At 32.4% G+C, this 14194-nt stretch overlaps 1 protein-coding gene across 2 annotated transcripts in view; it reads left to right on the forward strand.

The window, feature by feature from the left end:
- The window catches only part of cables1 (Cdk5 and Abl enzyme substrate 1), a 30163-nt gene that overhangs the window by 5408 nt on the left and 10561 nt on the right, over positions 1-14194 (forward strand). The window contains exons 2-4 of one of the 2 annotated variants that reach the window (XM_086085159.1): positions 6725-6796; positions 6873-6965; positions 9665-9742. In XM_086085159.1, coding sequence (XP_085941285.1) covers positions 6725-6796; positions 6873-6965; positions 9665-9742 — 243 coding nt within the window. The remainder of the gene's footprint in view (positions 1-6724; positions 6797-6872; positions 6966-9664; positions 9743-14194) is intronic. The other variant, XM_086085167.1, reaches the window with a different exon arrangement.

The raw sequence follows: 14194 nt of genomic DNA on the forward strand, positions 1-14194 counted from the left end.
TGAGTTAAAAAACAAACATTGTTATTTATTTATTATTATAATTTTTACCTTAAATTTGCACCCCTTTGTTCATTGAAAATATTGAATGTTTATCAGCATTTTTTTGAAGAATTGTTGGGTTTGTAAAAAACAAACAAACACGTGACTTTTTTTTTTTTTTTTTTACATTACTTTAGTATTTGTTTAACTTTACTGCAATAAAAAAGAGGCAGATTTGAACAGCGCTAATACTGTATTGGTCAATTAATCAATCAGGTCCTAAACAAAAGACAACCTATGTTGTATGTAGAGAAGGAGGAAAAAAGTGCAAAGACATTAAATGAACTTTGTTGTAGAATGTGTGGATGAACAAGAAACAACATGAATGAAACCATGTTTAATCTAATTTCACATTCTTAATGGTCATGCAAATCTAAAAAGTTCATTTTTTTCTCTATCCTTCTGTGGCAAAGTGTCATTTGTTTCATTCTTCTTTTTCTTTTTTTTGGCGAGTCAGTCTTGACATGATGATGTATGGCTTTAAACGACAAATGGGGGAACTTTTGCTTCTGTGTAATTGTGTAAGTATTAGGGCTGTCAAAGTTAAAGCATTAACTAATTAATTAATCGCAAAAAAACCTCGCATTAATCATGTATTAACGCAGATTAATCACATTATTAACTCATTCACTGCCATACTGTAAATTCATTTGAACTATTTCTTTTAGTTTAACGTTTTTTTCTACTTTTGTTAACATGATTAAGAAAATCTAGAATTATTTTATTGTTCATTTAGATTAGATATAAAAATTGTGATTAATCGTGAGTTAACTTGTGAAGTCATGTGATTAATTACAATTTAAAAAATTCAATCAACTGACGCCCCTAATTTTTAATAATCTTTTATTCTTAAAAAAAAAGATTTAAAAAAGAAAAGAAAAGATTATTAAAAATTAGGGTCGTCAGGCAATTAATATTAGCAATCGTAATTAATCGCATGACTTCACTAGTTAACTCACGATTAATCACAAATTTTATATCTGTTCGAAGTGTAAAAAAATTGTTCTGGGTTTTCATACTCTTGTTAACAAAAGTGAAAAAATGTTAAACTAGTTGAAATAGTTAAAAATATTTTTTGACGTCTATAGCTGTCAATGAGTTAATTTTGAGCACGCAGATTATACTTTTGCTGACAGCGAATGGCTACGTTCAACTTAGCACAGGTTGTGTTTGAGCAATACACATAACTACATGCATTAATGTAAAGCATTTAATAAATGTTTGCGTATGACATTCAGAATATTTGTTCATGTGATTCAACTGATTAGAAAAAGAAGAGGATAAGCGTGTGCGGTGGATTAAAAAATGTTGAAGACGTCCTCGTAACATTAAAGGGACACTTGACTCATTGAAAGTTAATATTTTTTCCAGGATGAATTTGGTAACTTCACTATTTTTCATGTCCAATTTATACCTTTTATATGCAATTTTTCATCATGATTGGTCGTTACCTACTTCCTCACCACAGGTGATGTCATCTTCAGTCGACAGCAAGTGGAAACATTTGTTTTTTAAGTTATTAAATATCATTATTGAAGTTATCAAACTCATTCTGGACAAAATATTAACTTTTTACTGCTGAAAATGTCTCAATGAGTCAAGTGTCCCTTTAAATGTTGAAAGGATTAACACATAACGGGTGCTTTTTCAATTTGGCGGGCACATTTTTTTTTCATAAAAAGCATTTTTAATTAAGCGATTAATCGTGATTAATTGATATTCTAAGATGTGATTAACTCATTCACTGCCATTGACGGCTATAGACGTAAAAAAAAATCCTTTGAACTATTTCTATTAGTTTAACATTTTTTCTCACTTTTGTTAACAAAAGTATGAAAACAGCATTTTTTTGTATTAGAACAGATATAAAATTTGTGATTAATCGTGAGTTAACTAGTGAAGTCATGCGATAAATTTCGTTTCAAAATTGTTATCGCCCGATTCCTCTAATTTTTAATAATCTTTTCTTAAACAAACAAACAAACAAACAAACATTATTAAAATAAAAAAATAAATACATGTTTTTTGTTTTTAAAGAAAATATTATAAAAAATTAGGGGCATCAGGTGCAAATTTGTAATCGTAATTAATCGCATGACTTCACTAGTTAATTCACGATTAATCACAAATTTTATATCTGTTCTAAATGTACAAAAAAAATCGATTCTAAAAAGTCTAGGTTTTCATACTCTTATTAACAAAAATTGAAAAAAAAATGAAACTCATAAAAATAGTTCAAATGAATTTTTGACGTCTATAGCCGTCAACGGCAGTGAATGAGTTAATCTGATCGTTTGACAGCTCTCGTATTTATGTACATAATCTCTGTAGGAAAGTATAGCATGAAGTGGCATTAATGTCAGACTGGATAAGTGAACGAGTGTCCCGCTGCTGTGTTATTGTTTAAAAGATATTTGGCGTGAAGAGCACGTCCCGCAGCCTGTTTGCTGGTGCAAAGTCCTCACGGGGTCGTGCAGTGTCAACAACACACTCAAGCTCGATCCTCTTTTTGTTTTCACTGTGAAAAGATGGATTAAAAGAACAATTTTAACTTGAAGACCACTCTGATAAATATGATGAAGGAACCCCGACTGTAATGACAAGTTTGCTCTATATTGTTTATTTGGTTGTAACTAACATAACTAAGAGATTAATTTTTCAAAAATAATTTCCAGTGAAATACATTTTGTAAAAACTTTCACCAGACGCATTCAAGAGTTTTGATCGTCTCCAGAAAAAAAGAGAAAAAAATAGTTTTGATCGTCCCTTTAGGAACGTTACGGAGACTTACCTTGCTTTCTTTATTGCCGTTTGACATCCAAATAACGTTTCTACAAAAAAAATTTAAACTGGAAATGCTTTTTGAAAAATGAATCTCATAGTTATGCCATTAACAACCAAATAAATAACATAGAGCAAACTTGTCATGACAGTCGGGGTTCCTTTGAAATGACCATCATTTCCCTCCTTATTCGATTCATGAAGCAATTCTTCATTTTACACTTTATTCTAACGTTTTCTGTTTCTAGAAAATTCTGTTCAGAGAACGTATAGGAAATGCCGCGACCTTGAACGAACCCTGACGTGAAATCAACATTTGTCAGCATTGCAATGTCCACGAGACTGCAACATAACAAAATGTGGAAAAAGTGAGACGCTTAAATGCGAACGCCGGGCAAATGTGATCAAGACGGCGTCTGTTGCTGTTTGTCTCCTTGTGTCAACACTGATCTCACTACATCAATAAACCTCAGGAGACCCTCGAGAACAGAGACATCTTTTGTTGATCTCCTTCGCCGATTAAGCCCGGTTAAGTGTCCGCCGCAGCTTGCGTGGATGCAATAAGCATCACATGACACTTGGAGTTGTTCGAATAGAATAGTGTGTGCGGGAATTAATATCATGTAACTATTCACACCTTTCACACATTCAAGTTTTTTCCTGTGGAATCGAAAACTAAGAACTTTTAGCTAACCTAAAAAGTCAACCCCACCAATTTGTTTTTTTACAATAATATGTTCTATGCGGCCCCACTAGTCTAAATATGGTATTCTGGTTAATATTGTGTTAGTTAATATGAGTTAAGCAGCAAAATCCATTTGTTTTTATCAGTATCATTAGGCGGCCATTTTGTCACTTACTGTCAACCTGAAAATGACATCATAGTTAGTCGGTGAAAGGAAGCTCTGGACTTTGGATCGTTGTAATTTGATTTACGAGGATAATTTTGATTTCAAAATGTGATTAAAAGTTGTTTGACTACTATAACTATTAAGGTGTGCCAAAAAATCGATTCTCATAAGAATCGCAATTCTCATTTAGTACGATTCAGAATCGATTTTATTTAAAACAAATTATACTGTCTTCCCTTTGTTTGTGTGTGCCTTTATTGGGAGCGCTGTTCACGTTGTACCCGATTTGGCCACTTAGTTGCAGTGTGGTTCCACGTGGTCTGATACACTGTTAAGTTGCAGCCACATTAGAGAGTAGAAGGAAAAAGTCACAATCAAGTTATTCCAATAAAAGTTGTTTTTTTTGCAGCGTTGAGCCATTCTTTTGAGTGATAAAAGTGCCGCGAGTAGCGCACTAGTTAGCATTAGCGAGTCGATCACTACAATTTCTTGAACATCTATAAACTGAAGCAAAAATCATTGGCAATCAAATCATTCTGAATCGAAAATCGATTCTGAATCAAATCGCACACTCAAAAAAATCGGAATCGAATCGTGAGACACTCAAAGATTCCCACCCCTAATAACTATCTGCCTGGTTTGTATGCTAGTCACAGGCAAAAGTAACAAATAAATAAACAAATACGCTGTTTGTTTCCCCCCGAAATATTAGAAATGCATGGACTGGATGTTCGGGAATGTCAATATTTAAAAAATGAGGGTATCTATGTAGCATTGGGTCAGAAATGTAAGAAGTAGCAACATTCACGCTAGCTAGCACCCAAAAAAATCCACAAGCTGGTTATTGTAGGTGTAAATTAATGTAAGATTAGTTATTCTATTTTAATTGGGATTGAACTAATAATACAGGCAATACTAAACATTTTTGGGGGGGGTTGACAATTGCTTGTGGATTTCTGCGCTATTCCTGTCAGGACTTGCTTCCTAATCCGTGGCTGTGCATCTTAGCCTGTGGCTAGTGGACGTCACATCGTTTGTTTCCGAAAAAGACAAATTGTTGATGCCGCACTTTCCAAAAAAGAAAACTTTTTTTAAAACTATTACACGGTTAGTAGATTTGAATGTGATTTGGTCGAAACACTTTGGGCGAGTCGTCAATCTTATTTTGGTACGGACGCACATAACACTCGCTCGCGAGTCTGCTGCTTAAGCGGCTAGCGCGGCCATGCAGCCACCGTGTGAAAAAGGAAGGTTGCTTGTGACTAAATGTGTTCCGTGACCAGTTTTGTGTTGATTCTGGTTTATTTGTCACCATTTAACCGCCGCTCATTAACATACGCTTAGCTATTGTTGCAGTTGTCTGCTGTGAAGTAGATAAGTGGCCGTTCGCGTTGCTGCTAAACTCTTCAAGCTTTTAAAGGTTTTTTTTTAGTTTTCACACAGTGGATGTTGCTTAAGGTCCCGGTTGAAGGTACGGCCATTTCTTTGCTATGTCAGTTGGATTTTGAAGTATTTGTAGAAATTGTAGCTACTTTTCACAATCTTTTTCTAAGCGTTTTCTTATCAGGAGCCATTTACATTTTGAAATAAAGTAAAACCCACTTCATTGTGGGTACTGAGTTCACAGTCCTGCTTTTAAGCAGATTATTTAATTTATTTTATACAATTTATAACTATTTTGTTTTGCCTCTATTTATATTTTTATTTTTTTCCCACTTTTGTTAATAAGAGTATGAAACCCTATAAATTGTTTTATTGTACATTTAGAAGAGATATAAAATTTGTGATAATCATGAGTTAACTAGTGAAGTCAAGCGATTAATTATGATAAAAAACCTAATTTTTAATAATCTTTTCTGTTTTGCCTTTTTTTTTATAATTTTTTTCCCGTAATCAATCGCATGATTTCACTAGTTAACCCACAATTGATCACACATTTTATATCTGTTCTAAATGTACAATAAAAACTTTTTTCTAGGTTTTCATACTCTTGTTAACAAAAGTGGGAAAAAATTCTAAACTAGTAAAAATAGTTCAAATAAATTTTTGACATCTATAGCCGTTAATGGCAGTGAATGAGTTAAATATATAGGACATGGGAAAAAAAACTTAAAATACTTTTAAATTCATGTGAACAGTAAATTTCAAGAAAACGGTAATATACAAAAAAAAAGGCCTTTAAAATTCTATTTTCTTGTTAATTTATGGGGAAAAATTTAAATAATCGATTCATGTTTTTTTGTATTGATATCACGCTGGAAAAAATTTATATCGATTATTAGATTTTTTATAACTCAGCCCTAGTAGGTAAATTTTATAATGGCATCTTTGGGCATGATTGACGTATATTGTGAGAAGATATGTTCAATACACGGGATTGGTACACTGTAGCACTGTTTGTACAATATCTTTGTGTTATTCATTACTCTTGCTCTCAGTTATTCTATGAAATGTGTTTGTATTATTTAAAAAGTGTTTAACTCATTCACTGCCATTGACGGCTCTAGACGTCAAAAATTAATTTGAACTATTTCTATTAGTTTAACATATTTTTTTCCACTTTCGTTAACAAGAGTGAAAACCTAGATTTTTTTTATTGTACAATTAGAACAGATATCAAATTTGTGATTAATCGTGAGTTAACTAGTGAAGTCATGTGATTAATTACAATTAAAAATTTTAATCGCCTGACGGCCCTAATTTTTAATAGTGTTTTCTTTTTTTTTAATCGCGACAGGCAATTTGAATTTTTAATTGTAATTAATCACATGACTTAAATAATCTGTTCTAAATGTATAAAAAAATTATTCTTTAGGTTTTTATACTCTTATTAACAAAAGTGGAAAACTAATGGAAATAGTTCAAATGAATTTTTGAGTTAAAGACCTTTTAAAAATGAAAGTGCCGTAAATGCTATAAAAACATATAGGCTGTATTTAAATAGGGTCTTTCTAAATCACGAATCATCTTTAGATTTTTATTATTTTCTAGTCTGTTTATAATTTTTTTAGCTTTTCATCTTTACTTTTTTTTTTCATTGATTGTCTTCGCAGACGGCGGCTCATCTCCCAGCGTTCCTCGCTAGAAACGTTAGAGGACATCGAGGAGAATGCTCCTCTGCGCAGGTACGACCCGCGCTACACTTTGAGCAACACTTTCAAAAACAAAAACACTCCCATCTTTTTTCTTCTCCCACCTCAGGTGCCGAACCCTGTCAGGTTCCCCTCGACCAAAGAGCTTCAAGAAGATCCACTTCATTAAGAACATGCGGCAACACGATATACGTAACGGAAGGTAAGGAAATGGAAGTCAAAAGAAGTGAAGTCTTGCTCCCACTCTTGGTTGATTTGCCTTTTTTCACTTTTAGCGCTTGAGTGCAGACTTGTGATCGCAGCATGAAATCACACACCAGACCACACACACACTTAAGCTATTGTTTGGATTCTTTTGGAGCATTTTGTTATCTTTGGGTTTCCTTTGAAGTTTAGAGATGAAACCCTTAAGCGGTCGACAACAACAAGTAATCATTTTGAATCTTTACTTCAAGTAGGAGTACCATTTTGGTACGCACCTTTGTTCTTAAGGTGACGGTTTGGTTGGTTACAGTAAGGCCCACCGCATATTAATCATGAACAAATACTGAAAATATTTGTATGAAAATAATAGCATATTTAAAAAAAAATTGGGTCTTTAAAGGAATTCTTGGTATTTTTTGGTCTTATTTTTTGTAACCATTAAAAATATATATTAATATTCTCAGGTAGATTTCAATTATTCCTGGAGACTCTTGGTTTACAACTCAATTTTGTGCGCAAGTCCTAATGCACAGTAAGTAGCCCATCCCTTATGGAGGACCAAAACTGCCAAAGTTCAAAATAAATAAATGACTAAATAAATAAATGACTAAAAGTGAAAATAAAAACGGATATCAAAAATATAATTCGAAATAAATAAAAAATATATAAAAATGGAAATAAAAACAACAACAAAAAAACTATATTTATATATATATATATATTAGGGGTCACGATTCGATTCGATACCGATTAATCCCAATATGAACCTATAAATTGATTATTGCGAAAAAAATGTTTAACTCAAATTTAGAAAATACTAATCAGTAAACTTGTACATGTACACTGTAAGATTTGTATGAAAATGTATTTATTTATCTGGAAATTCAGGCTTATAAGTGAGCCACTGCATTTAACAAACAGGTTGCAGTCTGTTTCATGTTTGAACAGTCCTGAAATAAAATATTAAGGCTTAATGTTGCATTAATATAACATTCTTCCATGCTTAATGTGTGAATCCTAACCCTTAGTAAGACGTTTCGTTGAATATTCCCATAAAAAATGGATGTTGAAAAATCGATTCGGCCGCATATCAAATCGATTAGAAAATTGCGCGGTGTAATATCACGATATATTGCCGAATCGTTTTTTTCTAACACCCCTAATATATATATATATATATATATATATATATATATATATATATATATATTTATTTATTTATTTATTTATTTATTTATGCAACTTAAAAAGTCACATTGCTTGCATTTCATATGACACAAATAAGTTCAAGACATTTGGCTGAGGAAAAACACACACAAAATGCTTTTTACTTTATTGTTGGTCTTGCTTTTAATTTTCTTTAGCTTGTCTGGATATTTTTTCTTTTTTAGTCTCATCAATCCAGGCCTTTTAAGCCTTTTTGGGTGGTGGCCTGAGCCGCTAATGTTCCCGTATATTCATCATGTAACACATTTTAGCGATTATTTCATATTTAATGTCTTCATTGCCATGAATGTGTACTAGCCTGACTGAAATCCAGGCATGTGACGACACATTACATTTCATTTGTTACATTTGTTTCTTGCATCATCATCTTGTTTCACCTCAATTGTTTCAGAAATGAAAGTGCTAAGATTAAATTCCAAAATACACTTTGGGGCCGATTTTTGGTGGCAGAAAATGGCGGGTCAGGCCAGCGTCTGACAGTAGGTTGTGGCGCACTGCCGTTGGGTCATACTGTTAATGTCGAACACTGCTATTTATTTATTAGCATGGGATAGCTAGCTTATTTAGCTTGGACTTTTTTCTTTTAAAGCTGTATTTTTCTACCCTGGTCCTGCTATTATTTTTCCCAAAACAATTTTAAAACTTGATCTTGTGTTTCTAATTATTATTTGTTTTAAATTATTTAAATTTAAATAAGTTTATACTGTGTGTAGGGAATTATTTTGTTTAAATAAATTTTTCAACTTTCAACTTTTTCAACATACATTTTTGAGTCCTCGTTCAATTTTTTTTGCTGGTCTTTTTTTTTCTTCAAAATGTTGACTTTTTAACTCATTCACTGCCATTGACGGTTATAGACGTCATTTTAACTATTTATATCAGTTAAACATTTTTTTCTACTTTTGTATGTATGAAAACTACGATTTTTTTATTGTACATTTAGAACAAATACTAAATATGTGATTAATCGTGAGTTAACTATTGAAGTTATGCGATTAATTAAGAGTAAAAATTTTAATCGCCTGACGCCCCTAATTTTTTACTAATCATCTCGTCAGGTGATTACAATTTTTAATTGTAATTAATCTTATTCTTCACTAGTTAACTCACGATTAATCACAAATTTTGTATCTGTTCTAAATGTACATTTTCATACTCTTGTTAACAAAAGTGGGAAAAATGTTAAACTAATAGAAATAGTTCAAATTATTTTTTTGACGTTTATAGCCGTCAATGGCAGTGAATGAGTTAAAAATATATAATCTTCCTACTGTATGTCAAGTCTTTTTTTCTTGTCTTCGTAGTATTTAATATTAGTATACAGTATAATATTTCTCAGTAATATTGAAAAACATAGAATTTTAGTGGAGCGTCCATGTCGCGCATGCCATTCAAAAAACGCTGAACACGGCAGTAAGCAGTTCAAGCCAAGCCAAACCTTATCCTGATGAGCTTGTTTTGTTTTTGTAGGATAGTCCTAATCAGTGGCAGAAGATCCTTCTATAGTGTATTTTCAGTGCTGCCCTATCGAGATTGTAGCCAAGCGGGGTACGTATCCTCCAGCATGACCGCTCTCCTCCTCCTCCTCCTCCTCATCTGTGCTCCTTCCTCCTCCTCTTCATCCTGGCTTCTTCTCTTCTGTGGATGTGCTCTCCATTTTGACTCAGGGTTACTGTAAAAGCAAACTGTGAGGGTGTGCTAGTCTGCATGGTGACTACTAATTGAAGTGCAAAGTTTTCATTGGGTTATTTGTCCCATTTGTGCTCCTTCGGGCTTTGGTGAAGAGTGTTGCATATTCACGAGGTAAAAGTGAAACTGATGGACAGCAGTTGAGCTCCTTTAACCCATATCCTGCAAAAAGGCCCCATCAGATGGATATGCACAAAATATGCCAAAAGGACGAGTTGTTGGTCTGACACAAAGACGGCTTTGATCTTTTAAAGGTTTTTACCGCAGGCTTTTATTTTTGGGGGGGTCATGAGCGCATTTGATGATTCCTGCTTTGATTAAACAACGGAAGACTTATTAACTCATTTACTGCCATTGATGGCTATAAACGTCAAAAATTCATTTGAACTATTTTTATTAGTTTAACATTTTTTCCACTTTTGTTAACAAGAGTATAAAAACCTAGAATTTTTTTTATTGTACATTTAGAACAGATGTAAAATGTGTGATTAATCGTGAGTTAACTAGTGAAGTCATGCGATTAATTACAATTAACTAATTTACTGCCACGGCTATAGATGTAAAAAATTCATTTATACTATTTCTATTAGTTTTACATTTTGCCCACTTTTGTCAACAAAAGTATGCAAACCTAGAATTTTTTTTGTATTAGAACAGATATAAAATGTGTGATTAATCGTGAGTTAACTAGTGAAGTCATGCGATTAATTACGTTAAAAAAAATTTAATCGCCTGACGCTCCTAATTTGTAATATTTTTTTCTTAAGAAACATTATTATTATTATTATTTATTTTATTTAAAAAAAAAAATCGGGAATTAACTAGTGAAGTTATGCGATTAATTAAATTTTTTAAAAATTTATCGGCCGACGCCCCTAATTTTTCTTTAAAAAAAACTATAAAAAAAAAATGAAATAAAAAAATTTGGGCGATTAAAATTTGTAATCGTAATTAATCGCATGACTTCACTAGTTAACTCACGATTAATCACAAATTTGATATCTCTTCTAAATGTACAAAAAAATCTAGGTTTTCATACTCTTAACAAAAATGGAAAAAAATGTTAAACTAATAAAAATAGTTCAAATGATTTTTGGACGTCTAGCTGCCAATGGCAGTGAATGAGTTTAAAAAATTAATCGCCTCTTGCCCCTAATTTTTAATAATCTTTTTTAAAATTAATTTATGGCAGTGAATGAGTTAATACAAGTTTATTTTGAGTGTCAAAGGGAAATAAATATAAAAACAATTTTAAAAAATTGTTAATAGGAAACAATTTGTTAAATTGTCAATTTATGAATTAGATTGTAAAATAAATAAATATTGGAATGTGTTATTTTATAACATTTATTAAATGTGTTGTGAGGTGTTAATGTAAACCCAATTAAAATATATATTTTAAATAATTCAATCAAGTTTTGTTAGTGATAATTTATTAGATAATTTTATTAATTACTGACCTAAACCTCATTAATATGTATTAAATATATTTTAAATGTTAAATAATTTATGAAATTGTGAAATATAACCAGATGTTCATTTAATTTATATTGTTATTTTCGTGGCTGGAATTATATACAACCCTGAGTAAAAAATTATTTACATTCAGAAATTATTGTCGTCAGCTAATTTCATTATTTGCCATTGGCAATCAGTTTGGATGGTTAAATTGTAAATATATTTTTAAATTTGAAATAATTTGTAAAATTTAATTAGTAAGTAAATCAATACGTAATTAAAAGGAATAAAATAAAGAAAATACAATATTTTTAAAACGTTTCTTCTTATGAAATAATACAATTCAGTTAATTTAAAAATATAATGCCTAGAACCTGATTTCCTTATTTATCTATTGACAAGGTTTGAACATGGCAAAAACTTGGTGCTCCCCTCACTTTTTTTTGGGGCGCATGTGAAGTGAAATGTTGGCGACGGTCGAGTTTCTTGAGGCTTGTCAGAATGTCTTTTCCACAATTTTGGCTGTGTAGCACACGCATGCATGTTGCATGGAGCGGGCGCCATGTGGAGCATGTTACTATGCAACGTCCGCCTCGCGTTCATCCTCCTCTCTCTTCCTTAGCAGCTTGTTCTGCACCTTTTGTCACCATATTGTTATGATAGTGGACGCTTCATAGACGACCCGCCTCGTCTCGCGTTCCCTCGTGCCCTGACGCCAGCCCGCCTTTCCTGCCACGTAACGTTTCTTTGATTCTAACCCCTCCTCCTCAGTCAAGTGTCATGTGAGGTCACGTCTATCTTTTGAAAACATGAGCTCGGGCCCGAAAAGATAAGTGGGATGCAACGACATTCATGTAAACAGTGCAGTGGTCACAAGTTTTAATTATTGTTTTTAGGATTTATTTGCATTCTCCATTTTCCCAACGGTGCATTGATTATAAATAAATTACACAAAAAGAATGAAATATGGACACATATTGCTTGACAAATGTCGTAACCCAACTAAATCGAATTTTTAGTACTATTATTATTAGGGATGTGAATTACCTCGTACACTGCGATTCATGATTCGATTAGATACCGATTAACTCATTCACTGCCATTGACACCTATAAACGTCAAAAATTAATTTGAACTTTTTCTATGAGTTTAACATTTTTCCACTTTTGTTAATAAGAATATGAAAACCTAGACATTTTTTTAATAATCTTTTTTTTTAAGAGAAACGATTATTAAAAATTAGGGGCATCAGGCGATTAAATGTTTTTAATTGTAATTAATCGCATGACTTCAATAGTTAACTCACGATTAATCAAAATTTTTATATCTGTTCTTAATGTACAAAAAAATGTCTAGGTTGTCATACTCTTGTTCACAAAAGTGGAAAAAAATGTTAAACTAATAGAAATAGTTCAAATGATTTTTTTGACGTCTATGGCAGTAAATGAGTTAATCATGATATGAATCTATAAGTCGATTATTGCGATTTTTTTTAATTCTAAATTTTGAAAATACATATCAGTAGTGATAGACAAATGAAGCTTCATGAAACACCTGTGATATTTTTGACTCCTCTAGATGGCACTCTTGGTTTAAAGGTGCTAGCTAGCTAAACAGCTAACCAGACAGACAAATGAAGCTTCATGAAGCACCTGTGATATTTTTTGACTCCTCTAGATGGCACTCTTGGTTTAAAAGCTAACCTCAAGTAAGATGTTTTGTTGAATATTTCCATCAAAAATTGATGTTTAAAAATCAATTTGGCCGCATATTGAATCGATACGAGAATTGCGCACGGTAATATTGCGATATATCGCCGAAACGATTTTTTTAACCACCCCTAATAATTATTATTTGACATTACTCTTTTAAGTACTTTGGGGTTTGGCATTTGGTGGGGGGGCAAAAATAGTTTTCAGCTTTTGGAAGTGGATAAAAAACTTGTGACCATAATTGAGAACGAGAGTGGACTAACTCCATATTGCGGCAAAGTGGAAGTTTAATAGTGGTGATAAAATCTGGGGGATTTACTGTATATCCTGTTATTTCATATGGTACTGAATAGCGATGACTTCTTCAGGATACTTTTTTACAAAAAAAATAGCTTTTTGTCAGGATTATTTAATCCAAACGTGTCAAATTATTACTATTTCATGTAGATCTTGGACTGGCACCAGATACGCATTTGCCATTTGTATTGACAATAGCTGAATCAACTCAAACGGTTACTCAATGTACTTTTGCCAAAAACATGTCATAGTAAAAAAAAAATGCTAAAAATGATACAAACCCAATTCCAAAAGAGTTGGGACACTATACAAATTGTGAATAAAAACTGAATGCAATTATGTGGAAATTGTAATATTTTATTCAGAATAGAACATGGAGAACAGGTCAAAAGTTTAAACTGATAAAATGTATCATTTTAAGGGAAAACGATGTTGATTTTCAATTCCATGGTGTCAACAAATCTCAAAAAAGTTGGGACAAGGCCATTTTCACCACTTTGCGGCATTCCCTTCTCTTCTTACAACAGTCTGCAAACGTCTGGGGATCGAGGAGACACGTTTCTTAAGTTTAGAAATAGGAATGCTGTCCCATTTTTGTCTAACACGCGTCTCTCTAACTGTTCAACTGTCTTGGGCTTTCTTTTTTGCGCCTTCCCCTTTAATGATGCGCCAAATGTGCTCTAGAAGTGAAAGAAATGGACTGCAGGCTGGCCATTTCGATACCCGGATCCTTTTCTGAAGCAGCCATGATGTTGTAATTGGTGTCTGGCATTATTATGGACCTCATTGGTGGTAACTGGTCTTCCAGCTGTTTTTGTTTTTTTTACTTTTCCAGCCTCTTATT

Source organism: Leptonotus elevatus, chromosome 1, assembly GCF_054856555.1.
Source record: "Leptonotus elevatus isolate MCC_2025b chromosome 1, RoL_Lele_1.0, whole genome shotgun sequence".
Lineage (NCBI taxonomy): Eukaryota > Metazoa > Chordata > Actinopteri > Syngnathiformes > Syngnathidae > Leptonotus > Leptonotus elevatus.